Below are 14,528 nucleotides of genomic sequence, written 5' to 3'. Positions count from 1 at the left end.
CTGTGTTCTGAAACTAAACTAGTCCCACCTGCCAGTGTTTGGTCCAGACTCTCTGAACCTTTCCTATTACAATTGCAACATTTAAGAGGCATTTGGATGGGTATATGAATAGGAAGGGTTTGGAGGGATATTGGCCGGGTGCTGGCAGGTGGGACTAGATTGGGTTGGGATATCTGGTCAGCAGGCACGGGTTGGACCGAAGGGTCTGTTTCCATACTGTACATCTCTATGACTCTATGTACTTATCCAAATGTCTTTTAAACACTGTAACTGTACCTGCATCCACCACCTCCTCTGGACATTGATACCACATGAGAACTATTCTCTGTCTTAAAATAAAAAGGTGCCCCTCATGTCTTTTTAAAACGCCATCCCATACTCCTAATTTCTTCGTCTCCGCCGCATCTGCTCCCAGGAGGACCAGTTCCAATACAGTAAAACCCAAATGGCCACCTTCTTCAAAGACCGCAATTTCCCCCCAGACGTGATCGATGATGCCCTCCACTGCATCTCCTCCACTTCCCGCTCCTCCGCCCTTGAGCCCCGCCCCTCCAATCGCCACCAGGGCAGAACCCCACTGGTCCTCACCTACCACCCCACCAACCTACACCCGGACTAACCAACCCAACCACCCGTGGCTCAACACTTCCACTCCTCCTCCCACTCCACCAAGGACATGCAGGTCCTGGGGCTCCATCGTCAGACCATAGCAACACGACGGCTGGAAGAAGAGCACCTCATCTTTCGCCTAGGAACCCTCCAACCACAACGGATGAACCTAGATTTCTCCAGTTTCCTCATTTCCCCTCCCCTCACCTTGTCTCAGTCAAATCCCTCAAATTCGGCACCGCCTTCCTAACCTGCAATCTTCTTCCTGACATCTCCGTCCCCACCCCCTCTCCGGCCTATCACCCTCACCTTGACCTCCTTCCACCTATCGCATTTCCAATGCCCCTCCCGCAAGTCCCTCCTCCCTACCTTTTATCTTAACCTGCTGGACACACTTTCCTCATTCCTGAAGAAGGGCTCATGCCAGAAATGTCGATTCCCCTGCTCTTTGGATGCTGCCTGACCTGCTGCGCTTTTCCAGCAACACATTTTCAGTTCTGCAAGGAAGTGTACAAACAACTGAACAGGAACACGACAGGCAACTACCAGAAGATCTGACCAAAGAGCACAACCGTGAACTGACAGCATTCATCAAGACTTCTGATCCAATCCTTCCAGAAGCTCAGCATCCACAGACGAGTTGAATCCGTGAACATGTCAGTATTCTACACCAGCATTCCTCACGATCATGGCATCACGGTAACAGCCTCAGTACTCAATACCAACAACTGCCAATCTCTGAGCACTGTCCTACAACTCATCCGCTTCATTCTCAACCACAACATTTTCACCTTTAACAACCAGTTCTTCATCCAGACACATGGAACAGCCATGGGGACCAAATTTGCACCCCAGTATGCCAACGCTTCATGCACAGTTTCGAACAAGGCTTTTTTTCTGCACAGGACCTCCAACCAACAATATACACTAGATATATGAATGACATTTCTTCCTCTGGACCCAAGGTGAGGAGTCACTGAAACAACGATCCTGTGGTATTAACAAGTTTCATCCCACCATCACACTCGTCACACTATTTAGTATCTGTCTCATTTTTGAACACATGCAGCTCTATCAAGGATGGATATCTCAGCACTTCTCTACACCGCAAACCCACGGATAACCTGACAGTGCTACACTTCTCTAGTGAAACATATTAAAACAGCCATTCCCTCTGGACAAGCCCTTCACATAAACAGGATCTGTTCAGGTGAGGAGGAACATGACAGACACTTTGAAGTACACAAACGTGCTCTCATTAGAACGGGGTACAATGCTCAACTCATCAACTGCCAGTTCCAATGTGTCACAGCAAGAAACTGTAATGACTTCCTTTAGGAGACAGACATGAGCTGCAACCAAAATGGTACCCTTTGTTGTCCAGTACTTCTCAGGAGCCGAAACACTACGCCACATTCTTCGCAGCCTGCAACACATTATTGATGAGGATGAGCACCTCGCCAAGACCTTCCCCATGACTCCACTTCTCGCCTTCAAACAACCACTAAACTTTACACAGATAATTGTTCGCAGAAAATCACCTAGCCTTCAGGACAACACGATACAACTCTGTCACGGCAGATGATGAAAGACGTATCAGAGTGTTGACACGCTTACCACCATTACACATGGGGACACCACCCACCATGAGTGCAGCAGGTACTCATGTGACTCAGCCAGCATTGTTTACCTCATACGTTGCAGGCAACAATGCCCTGAGTCTTGGTATATTGGTGAGACCGAGCAGAGGCTACAGCAACAAATGAACGGACACTGCACAACAATCACCAGCTAGGAGTGTTCCCTCCCAGTTGAACCTTGGACCTTCGGGTGACCATCCTTCAAGGTAGACTTCAGGATAGGCAAAAAAGGAAAGTGGCTGAGCAGAGACTGATAGCCAAGTTCAAAATCCATGGAGGTGGCCTCAACCAGGACTGTAGGTTCATGTCACACTACAGGTGACGCCACTACACTCTCTCTCTCTCTCACTCACTCACTCACTCACATACACCCTCACACAGACTTATACCCCATTATACTCTCTCACACACACATGATCACTCGGTTTCTCCTGCGCGCACACACACACAAATTTGTGGGTTGAATTTGTACTTGCAGAATCGCATTTTATTTTGCAGAAAAACGCATAAACGTAAGATTCTGTAATACCACGATAGAAATAGAATCCGTCTGACCTAACATTGGGACACAGACAGACTTTAACTTAACACCTTCAATGCATTATCTGATTGAGATGACACCTATTGTTAAAAGCTATCTTGAGAACGTAACTTTTGAAAAGTTCTGGGATTTACAGATGTAGGAATCAAAACTAACATGGTCATTCTAAAAGATGGTAGAGGTCAGCTGAAGTTGTTTAATATTACATCTCATGACACTGCAATCCTGTTGCTATAAAGTCTGTGTGTTATGATTCTGCTCCACAACCAACCGATGAAGAAGCAGCGCTTCGAAAACTAGTGATTCCAAATTAACCTGTTGGACTAAAACCTGGCATTGTGTGAATTTTAACTTTGAAAATCTGTCAGTAATGCCAACATCTCCGTACTGCGCATGCTACTCGGTGTCAGCAACCCAGTGCGCATGTTCCACGGTGTCAGCAAAACATTACGCATACTCACGCAAAAGGCGGAAACACTCTGTGATCTTGTTTTGATGGACCAATGAGAAGCTCTGGAGGACCGGATGGAGACTGGTCCTCCTGCCGATCACAGCAAACCCATTGTCTGGATGCGGAAGTAGGACCATGAACTTCTGAAGTTGCTGCTGCTGTTCCTCTCTCTCTGAATGAAGATTGAGCTTCACCCCAGACTGCAACTTCCTTCCTCTCTCCAACATCTGTGAGTACAGCACGCTCTTTTCTCAACCCCTTTTCCATTCAGGAACTGAAGGGAAACGGAGTGAATCCAGGGAGGGGAGAGACTCTGGGAAAGTTAGTCCAGGTCTTTTTTCAATGGAAAATACAGGAGAATTGACATTTCAGGCTCGAGCCTTGCATCAGAAATGATGTGTGGATGTACAAAGGAGTCTCTGCGTCCTTCTAATCCAGTCAGTGCAAGTTGTCAGACAAGTGCAGCAATAGTGAGCAAGGCAAGTGGGATATTAGCAAGAAGAATTGAGTTGAGAAGTGGGGACGCCTTCCTGCAGTTTGGGAGTAACTGAATATATCCAAGGCTGAGTTCATCTGATTTTCGAACAACAAAGAAGTGATGGTTATGGGGGAGGCAAGACCAGTACAAATCAGTTATAGAAACAGACCCTTCAGTCCAACTAATCCACGCTGACTATGTTCTCAAACTAAACTGGACCCACCTGCCTGTGTTAAACCTATATCCCTCTGAATCTTTTATATTGGAGTCATAGAGATGTACAGCACAGAAACAGACCCTTCGGTTCAATTTGTCCATGCCTACCAGTTATCCTAATGTAGTCTATTTGCCAGCCCCGGGCCCATATCCCTTCTATTATAGACCAATCCAAATGCCTTTTTAAATTCTGTAATTATACCAGTCTCCACCACTTCCTCTGGCTGGTCATTTCATATATGCACTATTGTGTGAAAAGGCTCCCCTTAGAGGTTCACCTACCTCCCAACTCCTTTACTCAGTGCTGTAATCGATGAAGGAAAGCATACCTTCAAGGAACTATGAACCTGCACTCCAAGGTCTCTGTTCAGCAACACACCCCAGGACTTTACCATAAAGTGTATAAGTCCTGCTCTGATTTGCTTTTCCAAAATCCAGTGCTTCACATTTATTTAAAATCAACTTCATCATTCATGTACTAATCCAAATGTCTTTTAAATGTTCTAACTGTATCTGCATCCACCCCTTTGTCTGGAAATTCATTCCACACACAAACCACTCTCTTGGGGACGGAATAAATGGAGACCGTCATGTCCTTTTATAATCTTTCTCCTCTCTTTCTTTCAAAATTTGCTCCGTAGTCTTGAATTCCCAGCCTAGAGAAAGGATTTTGGCCATTCACCTCATCTATACCCCTCACGATTTTATAATCCTCCTCTGCTCCAGTGGAAAAATTTCCAGCCTATTAACCTGAATGTAGGTATATTCATGGCAGGTCAGGCAGCATCCGAGGAGCTGCCTGACCTGCTGTGCTTTTCCAGCACCACTCTAATCTAGACTCTGGTTTCCAGCATCTGCAGTCCTTGTTTATACCCTTTAGATCATATCTACTTATGATCTGTTCAATGCTGGTGCAAACCTGACAGGCTAAATGGCCTATTCCTGCTCCCAATTTGCACACTCCTAGTCCAGGACAGCAAGAGACCATAAAACACAGGAGCAGAAATTAGGCCTCTCAGCCCATCAGGGCTGCTCCACTATTAGGTTCTGGCTGATCAGTTTCTCAATCCCATTCTCCCACTTTCTCTCTGTAACCCTCGATCCCCTTGATACTCAAGAACCATCTATCTACATCTGAAATCTACTCCGTGACCTGGCCTCCACAGCCTTCTGTAGCAATGAATTCCACATATTCACCACTCACCGGCTGAAAATGTTTCACCTTATCTTTGTTCTAAAAGATATTCCTTTTACTCTGATGCTGTGCCCTCAGGTCCTAGACTCTCCTACCAATAGGAACATCTTCCCCTGAACTCTGTCCAGGCCAGTCAGAATTCTGTCTGTTTCAATTTGATCTCCACCTCCCCCGAGTGAGAGTCTGTTAATCAGGATGAACCACACCCTTCAGGATGAGTTACAGCAGGAATTAGGTTCAGCAAAGTCAGAATGGAGGAAGTGATTGTAGGATGGAGATTCTCAGCTTTTAGGGGATGAGAGAGGAAACAAAGTTCAATATAAATTAGAATTGATCGGATGGGCTGATGGGCCAAGGAGTGGCAGAATGAGTTTAATTTAGATAAATGTGAGGAGTTTCATTTTGTAAGGCAAATCAGGGCACGACCTACATAGTTAAAGGAGAGTGTTGCTAAACAAAGTGTCCTTGCAGGTTCATAATTCCTTGAAAGTGGAATTGCAGGGAGACAGGATAATGAAGAAGGCATTTGGTACACTTTCCTTTATTGGTCAGAGCATTGAGTACAGGGGTTGGGAGGTCATGTTAGGCCACTTTTAGAAAACTGTGTGCAATTCCAGTTGCCGCCCTCTGGAAGAATGTTGTGAAACTTAAAAGGGTTCAGAAAAGCTTTACAAAGATGTAGGCAGAGTTGGAGGGTTTGAGCGATAGGAAGATGCTGAATACGCCAGGGATAATTTCCCTGGAGCATTGGAGGCTGATGGGTGGCCTTAAAGAAGTTTATAAGGGGTATGGATAGGTTGGACAACCAAACTCTTTTCCCCATGGTAGGCGACTCCAAACCTAGAGGGCATAGGTTTCACGTGAAAGGGGAAAGATCTAAAACTGACCTGAGGGACAACTTTTTCACACGGGGTAGTGCATGTTTGGAATGAGCTGCCAGAGGAAGTGGGGAGGCTGCTACAATTACCCATCCAGATGCCTTTTAAACGTTGTATGTGAATAAGAAGAATTTAGAGGGATACAGGCCAAATGCTGGCAAATGGGATTAGATGAGTTTCGGATATCTGGTCAGCAAGGATGAGTTGGACTGAAGGCTGTGTTTCTGTGCTGTATGACTTTAATCATCTTGCGTGAAAGCAGAAGTGTTGTTGTGAAGAGTGGACTTTCAGAGCAGCTTTCAAAGATGTTTTGCCTTTACTGAAGCAGAAGAAGTTACAATGAAATATTTAATTGGTGAGACAGCAACTGAGTACATGAGTACTTCTAGGATTTTGGTGGAATGTGGGAATTCATTGCACTGTGGGGGTGAAGTGCTTTAAGGCTTACCAGCAGTAAGGACAGTGTGCTGATTGGGGTGCCCAGTGAAGGGCTAGGTGGAATTTTGAGTTAAACTGCTCATTTCTGTTAGCCTTCGATGTTTTGTTTCCAATGCTATCCATCAGGAGCGGTGAATGAGTAACTGGTATTGTTAGAAGCCTTACAGTTTTCAGTACTGCAGGAATTGCATTATTTCATCAGCATTGTAAAGGTTACTGGCAGCAGCAGGAGGTGTGGGCTGTATTCACTAGAAATGATTAAGCATTTAGATCACATACATACAAGAGGGCTGGGGCGGGGGGGACTTGTCTTTTGATTTGCAGAAGGTGGGAGATTCTGGGAGCTGTGATCTGAGGCAAACACAACTGCGGTAAATCATAGAAGTCCTACAGCGTGGAAGCAGGCCAATCAGCCCATCAAGTCCATTCTGACCCCTCCAGAGAGCATCCTGCTCCCGCCCCTACCCCTCAGGGAATCAAGGGTAGTTGGGATAATGCAAGTAAGAAGAGGTGAGATGATGGATAGATCAGTCACGATCTTAATAAATGGTGAAGCAGCTTAACAGGCCAAATGGCCTACTCCTGCTTCTATTAAGACGAAACTATAACCCAGCATTTCCCATTGGCTAAGCCACCTAACCTGTACATCCCTGGGCACTATGGGCAATTTAGTAAGGCCAATCCAAATCAAGGTAGATAAGCAATGTAGTGATGTGGAAAATGGACATCAGAGAACAATAGAAAGGAACAAGGAGAATAAACGTACCAGCAATTAAAACTGGATTCAAAAGATTACAAACAATAAAACTAAAAGGTCAGTGTCTGACTGTGTGCTTGTTATGAAGGTGTAGAGGTACTGTACCTTGAAGAGAGTTTAAAAATCGAGCAGAACAAAGTGTTCTAAACAAGATGAGAATGTAATATTTGGTCAACACAAATAGAGCAACTGGGTTGCCATGAGGCACAAACAAATTTAAATTTGGCCAATCAGTTTAAATTTTGCCCCAAAATACCAAAGTCCAATCAAGTTTGAATTAAGTATTTTGATAATATTAACACCAATAAAATGATCCGATGTTTGGACTATAAAACTGGGCATTTCTGTGAGTTTTAAAATTCTCTGTTGGACGTAAAGAGTAAAGTTGTTAAATGTTTACTTTTAAATATTTACCTTTGGGATAGTTCTTTGCCTCTCGAACTTTTACAGATTACTGCATGGGGTGAATCATCTCTATATTGCTGGTTTAATTGAGCAGAGGGGGTTACCCGTGTCGTAATAGCGCTGCAACGTAACAAAAGTGAATGAATTGACTGCTCACATTGAAGAGAATAATTATGATCTGAGACTCCTTACAGAGACATAGCTTCAGGGTGACAAGGATTGGATCCTAAATATTGAGGGCAGATGTGGCATTCAAGTCGAATGCGAAGCTAGGTAAAGGTAGAGGGTTGACACTGCTAATCAAAGCAACTGACCACAGGGTAGTCTGGTGTCAGCTCGGATTTCTGGTTTCTTTGTCCTTGGTTGATCTTCCTGTTCCCACACAGTTGTTGTCTGTTCTCAGCTGTGCTTCATTTCTGCTGAAGCTTTAACCTCCTTTGACACCTTCTGGAACAATAAAACATTCACTCAATCAAAGTCCAACCTACAGTCTCCCAGCCTGTAAACCATCCAGACACAGAATCATATTACCAGAAAATATAACAGAAAAGCGAAAAATTAGAATTAAATAGGTGTTTGTGTTTGTTCATTGGCAAGTAAACTAGAAATAGGGGTCTGCTAGGATTCTTATAGTGCCCTAATTGAAGAATTCTCTCTCCCTTACATCTAAGTATTAGCACCCAGCTATGATTTATAACAATATTTACATCAACAGAAATAAAGCATCTGTTATGCAATACAGTATGGAACTAGACTTTTTCTCTCTCTCATGTACGCGACACACACACACCCACACACGTCTATGGGGTGTATTTGTATTTGCAGATACATTGTGCATTTTGCTCAAAAAATGCACAATCTGCAGGCAGACAATACATGAAATATTTTATAAATTCCACTTTGGAAATAGAACCAGTCTGACTCAAAAACTGGGATACAGACAGACTCTGGCCTCACACCTTTAATGCATTGCCTGAGTTGAGTTGTCATCTTTTCTAATAAAACCTTAAGTTATCTCGAGTAGGTGTCTTATTAGAAGTTCTGGGATTTACATATTAATGACACCAGCAACTCATTCTAAAAGATGAAAGACTTTACAATCCAGGGTTCTTCAATGTATCATTTCAGTGGCATGACTCTGTAATGTTTTGCTGTAAACTCCGTGTATTATGATCTTATACTCCACAACCACCTGAAGAAGGAGCAGCGCTCCAAAAGCTAGTGCTTCCAAATAAACCTGTTGGACAGGTGTCATGTGATTTTTATCTTTGCCCAGGTTAGGGTGGATTGGCCCTGCTAAATTACCCACAGTGTTCAGGGTTTTGCGGGTGTGGGAGAATTGTTAGAAGCGATTTGATGCCACCTTCTCGTGACTGTCTGTGTGAACTTTGGTATGTTCTCCCCCTTCTGTCTGCGCAGGTTACCTCTGGGTGCTCCGGTTTCCTCCCACAGTCCAAACATCAGCAGTTTCAGATGGATCGGATTCTTATGGTACCAAACTGGAGGAATTCTCTCTCCCTTACATCTAACTATTAGTACCCAACTCTGATTTATAACAACATTTACAGAAATAAAGCATTTGTTATCAAAATAGACATAGAGACAAACAGCATAGACATCAACATTTGCTTTCTCTCATGCATGCATATAAGTGTAAAGGGTGAATTTGTATTTGCAGAATTATATTTTTACACACATAGAACATTACAGCGCAGTGCAGACCCTTCAGCCCTCAATATTGCATCGACCTGTGGAACCAATCTGAAGCTCATCTAACCAACACTATTCCATTCTCGTTCAGATGCCTATCCAATGACCATTTAAATGCCCTTAAAGTTGGCGAGTCTACTACTATTGGAGGCAGTATGTTCCACACCTCTACTACTGAGTAAAGAAACTACCTCTGACCATCTGTCCTATATCTATCACCCCTCAATTTAAAGTTATATCCCCTCGTGCTAGCCGTTGCCATCCAAGGAAAAAGGCTTTCACTGTCCAGCCTAACTCTCTGATTATCTTCTGTCTCACTTAAGTCATCTTTCAACCTTCTCCCTAAAGAAAACAGCCGCACGCCCGTCAGCCTTTCCTCCTAAGACCTTCCCTCCATACCAGGTAACATCCTAGTAAATCTCCTCTGAACCTTTCCCAAAGCTTCCACATCCTTTCTATAATGCGGTGACCAGAACTGTACGCAATACTCCAAATCTGGCCGCACCAGAGTTTTGTACAGCTGCAGCATGATTTCATGGTTCTGAAACTCAATCCCTCTACCAACAAAAGCTAACACACTGTATGCCTTCTTAACAGCCCTATCAACCTGGGTAACTTTCAAGGATCTACGTACTTGGAAACAGAGGTCTCTCTGCTCATCTACACGACCAAGAATCTGACCATGAGCCCAGTACACTCATTCCTGTTGCTCTTTCCAAAGTGAATCACCTCACACTTTTCCACATTAAACTCCATTTTGAACCTCTCAGTCCAGCTCTGCAGCTTATCTATGTCCCTCTGTAACTGCCAACATCCTTAGTCAGTATGCACAACTCTACCGCCTTTAGTGTCATCTGCGAATTTACGAACCCACCTTCTATGCCCTCATCCAGGTCATTTATAAAATGATGAAGAGCAGTGGACCCAAAACAGATCCTTGTGGTACCTCACTAGTAACTGAACTCCAGGATGAATATTTCCCATTAACCACCACCCTCTGTCGTCTTTCAGCTAGCCAATTTCTAATGCAAAACTTTGATTTGTTCAAAAAATGCGCAAAATGCTGGCAGTCAATGCAGGCAGTGAATGCATATAATAGTTTGTAAATTTCACTTTGGAAACCGAACCTGTCAGATTCAAAATTGGGATACAGACTGACTGTGACCTCGTACCTTTAATGCATTGTCTGAGCTGAGGTGTCACCTTTTGTTACAAACCTTAAGTTATCTCGAGAAGGTGATTTGTTAGAAGTTCTGAGATTTACATATTAATGATTCCTACAACCCATTCTGAAAGATTAAAGACTGATGGTTTGCCACGTCTGTATGTTGAGTTTCTCTCTGGTGTTGGTGTCAATGCCTTGACCCCGGGTCTGGTCGTTTCTAAAGACGCTGTATTGCAGGTTTATCCTGAATTTAGACAGTTTTTCTTTGCTTTCCAAAATCAGATCTGCTCACACTGAGCAGTATCCCAATGTTGTGAAAGATGTGAACTTTCAGGTAGTGTTATTCAAAAGAGATGTTTTTACTTTTTTGGCCCTGTAAGATCCTGAATTAGCACCCTTCAGGAAAATTAGAGTGGAGTGAGAATGGATGGGGGGGGGGAGAGGGTGGGATGGTGCTTTCAATTTTGTAGAATAACAAACGAAAAGATTGTTCTGCAGAAAAAGAATTGCTTGTTGTGAATTTCTACCCTGGACTGATGTGAAAGTGAAGATTTGAGACCGCCCAAGGAATCCCTTGTGGACTCAGACCTGTAAAGCCTCTCTCTTGGTTCGTCCCGGAAATCGTACTGTTTGGAAGTCTGGAATAAAAACTTGTTAGTTATGGACAGTTTAGTATAATTTTAGTTATCTCCTTTATTCACTAATAGCATCACTGTGACAACATAACATTGATACCTATAAGCTAAACTAACTAGGTTCTAATAATCTAGGAGAGTAGGTTACCAGCTGTCCAGATGCCCAGCAGGCGACTCCAATGTATTGATACAAAGTGGCTTCCTTTCTACAAAAGTTTGAAAAAGGAATTGCATGTTCTTAATTAGACAGATAACAGTGAAAGACAATAATTCATAAGGAAGAAAAGCTCATTGACAGATCTGTGAAGCTTGACTAATCACTCCTACAGGCCCGAAGCCATTCGTCAGGTGGGAAAAACAGCTGAGTTAGGCGCCTGCGAGCGAGATAACCTCCTCTCATAAAGAGGTATCAGTCTCAGCTAATTGGAGAGTTCACAAGATAACCTCGCACAGCTCACATGTCAGATACAGTTGTTTTATAAAACAGCTTCTTAGTAAGGAGGGCAAACGTTCAATCATAAAATGGTTTCCCGACACATTGTGCAAGAATCTCTTCAATATCCGACCGAGAATAATTTCTAAGCTGGGAGCAGACTCCTGCTTTTTAAGCCCTAAATCATTCTGTCCCTGAGGCTGAGATGTTACCGTGAGGTTTCATTTCAACTGATTCATTCGTCTTCGAATGGAACATGCCTTCTTTTCAAGTTTGTGATTGAAATTCGAATAAGACATAAGATCTGATTAGTTAGAATTGATAGTGGGGCAGTCTGTAAAGTCTGTAAAAACAGCAAGTAAGTTAAAGCTTTATCAATATTTCCTTTCACAGAGTTTGCATTTCATAACCAGAATTGGCTACTCAAAAGCACCAAAAAGTCTCGAAGCGCAATTAAAGTCAATCCATAGCAGCTAAGCACTAAGAGTTAATTTTCTACTGGATTCAACAGGCTCAGCACTAAAATGGTGTCCTTTTGAACTCTCAGGTCAGGGTTTTGTAACAGCAAAGATTTATTTTCTCTGGGACTGCCCTGCTTGCAAGGGGTATAAGAATCCATTATAACTGACAGCAACTGACCGTTAATTACAAAGCTTTTGATAGTACCGAGTTTCGTTTCAGGGTCAGAATCAAACACGGTCATTAATTTCACAAGGGAATGGCTGTGAATGTTATCACTTGGTGTCCTGTTCATACAGATTCACTGATGCTAAGGCAAACGTTCTTAATTGTCTTACAGCATCCTGTTATCACTTGGTAAGCCCAGGTGTCCCTATCTTTTGCATTCTTTCGGATCCCCCCTTTTCTGAGCCTTGCTGTCTGTCTATTTTCTAGTGCAATAAATGTGTTCTATAATTCAGCATTACATTGAGTCTAAATGTTTAAAGACAAGTTTTAAGGCTATAGACCTTCTCAGTGACAATGATGACTTTTGTAATCTCTTTTTACAGAGTATTTGATATGAAAACTGAAGTTTAAAAAACAACAGATGAAGGGCTTATGCCCAAAACACCGACTCTCCTGCTCCTCAGATGCTGCCTGACCTGCTGTGCTTTTCCACACTTTTCGACTCGGACTCCCAAGCGTCTGCTGTCCTCAATTTCAAGTCAATGTCTGACAGTCGTTCAGTCCATTGGGCCTGTAACGAGTTTTGACTAAGATTCTGTGAGAAGGAGCAAAGTTTTTTGGTCCCTGTTTCAGTACGTTTTCAGCATCAGTGGGACGGAATGAGAGATCCTACTGTTACAGTGCACTGAGTGTGGAACCTAAAACAGTTATTCAGCCTGGAAAGAGGAATTCACGGTGGGGAGGGACTGTACACATGTTTGTGTACCGCTGAAGCTTCAGCCATGGAGAAACCCGAGGAATCCCTCCCCGTGGAGAAATCTTGGAAGTGTGGCGACTGTGGGAAAGGCTTCCATGTCCCGTCTGTCCTGGAGGCTCATCGGCGCAGTCACACTGGGGTCAGGCCATTCTCCTGCCCTGAGTGTGGGAAGGGGTTCAGCAGTTCCTCCACCCTGCTGAGGCACAGACGGGTCCACACAGGGGAGAGGCCCTTCAGCTGCTCCGAGTGCGGGAAGGCCTTCAGCAATTCCTCTGACCTACTGAAGCACCAGCGTGTCCACACCGGGGAGAGACCATTTGCCTGCCCAGAGTGCGGGAAGGGGTTCAGCAGTTCCTCCGCCTTGCTGACCCACCAGTGGGTCCACACAGGGGAGAAGCCCTTCAGCTGCCCCAAGTGTGGGAAGGCCTTCACCCAGGCCTTTTCCCTGCTGAGGCACCAGAGTGTCCACACCAGGGAGAGACCATTCGCCTGCCCAGAGTGCGGGAAGGGGTTCAGCGATTCCTCTGCCCTGCTGACCCACCGGCGGGTCCACACAGGGGAGAGGCCTTTCAGCTGTCCTGAGTGTGGGAAGGCCTTCACACATGCCTCCAACCTGCTGACCCACCGGTGGGTCCATACCAGGGAGACGCCCTTCAGTTGCCCCGAGTGTGGGAAGGCCTTCAGCAATTTCTCCCACGTGGTGATCCACCGGCGGGTCCACTCCGGGGAGAGGCCATTCACTTGTCCTGAGTGCGGGAAGGCCTTCAGCAATTCCTCTGACCTACTGAAGCACCAGCGGGTTCACACCGGCAAGCGGCCCTTCAGCTGCCCTGTGTGTGGGAAGGCCTTCACCCAGTCCTGCAACTTGCAGAGGCACCAGCGGGGGCACCAGCGCTCCCAACAATCGGATTCTGCCGGTGAGGCTGCTGTGGGTCACCCCCAGGACTGAACCTCCTGCCCAGTCTGACAGTGGGAGAGTTGGTGGGCTTGTTTTGTTTTCTGCTGGACAGCACCCACTCCCACGGTGGCTCAGTGGTGAGTAGCATTGCCTCCCAGTGCCAGGGACCTGGCTTTGATTCCACTATTGGGGCAACTATCTGTGTGGAGTTTGCACATTCTCCTCCTGTGCCTGTGTGGGTTTCCTCTGGGTGTTCCGGTTTCCTCCCACAGTCCAAAGGTGTGCAGGCAGGGTGGATTGGCGAAGCTAAATTGTCCCAGTGTTCAGGGATGTGTAGGTGTGGTGTATTAGTCAGGGGAAATGTCGAGTAATAGGGTAGGGAAATGGGTCTGGGTGGGTTACTCTTCAGAGGGTCAGTTTGAACTTGTTGGGCTGAAGGACTTGTGTCCCCACTGTAGGGATTCTGTGATTCTATGAACGCTGCTGCTCATTGAGCCCGGGACTGCGCATTCCCACTGAAACAATCTGCACAAACCTAAGCCTGCAAGGCCATTGGAGCAGAAGTTAGGCCATTCAGCCCATCGAGTCTGCTCTGCCATTCGTTAGAGACAAAAATAAACTGCAGATGCTGGAATCCAGAGTAGGCAAGCAGGAGGCTGGGAGAACACAGCAAGCCAGGCAGCAGCAGCAGTGAA

The 14,528-nt window shown here is 45.0% G+C and overlaps 1 protein-coding gene across 1 annotated transcript; it reads left to right on the top strand.

The window, feature by feature from the left end:
• The first annotated feature begins 3,369 nt into the window (after window positions 1-3,369).
• On the top strand, window positions 3,370-14,203 carry LOC132808478 (gastrula zinc finger protein XlCGF8.2DB-like). Its single transcript, XM_060822145.1, has 2 exons — window positions 3,370-3,470; window positions 12,562-14,203. The coding sequence occupies exon 2, from the start codon at window positions 12,961-12,963 to the stop codon at window positions 13,882-13,884; it is 924 nt and encodes a 307-aa protein (XP_060678128.1). The 5' UTR covers window positions 3,370-3,470; window positions 12,562-12,960; the 3' UTR covers window positions 13,885-14,203.
• Window positions 14,204-14,528: the final 325 nt, after the last annotated feature.

The sequence above is a fragment of the Hemiscyllium ocellatum genome (genome assembly GCF_020745735.1).
Source record: "Hemiscyllium ocellatum isolate sHemOce1 chromosome 27 unlocalized genomic scaffold, sHemOce1.pat.X.cur. SUPER_27_unloc_6, whole genome shotgun sequence".
Taxonomy (NCBI): Eukaryota; Metazoa; Chordata; class Chondrichthyes; order Orectolobiformes; family Hemiscylliidae; genus Hemiscyllium; species Hemiscyllium ocellatum.
The sequence above is the reverse complement of the archived record's forward strand: the minus strand, read 5'-3'. Positions and strand labels throughout refer to the sequence as shown.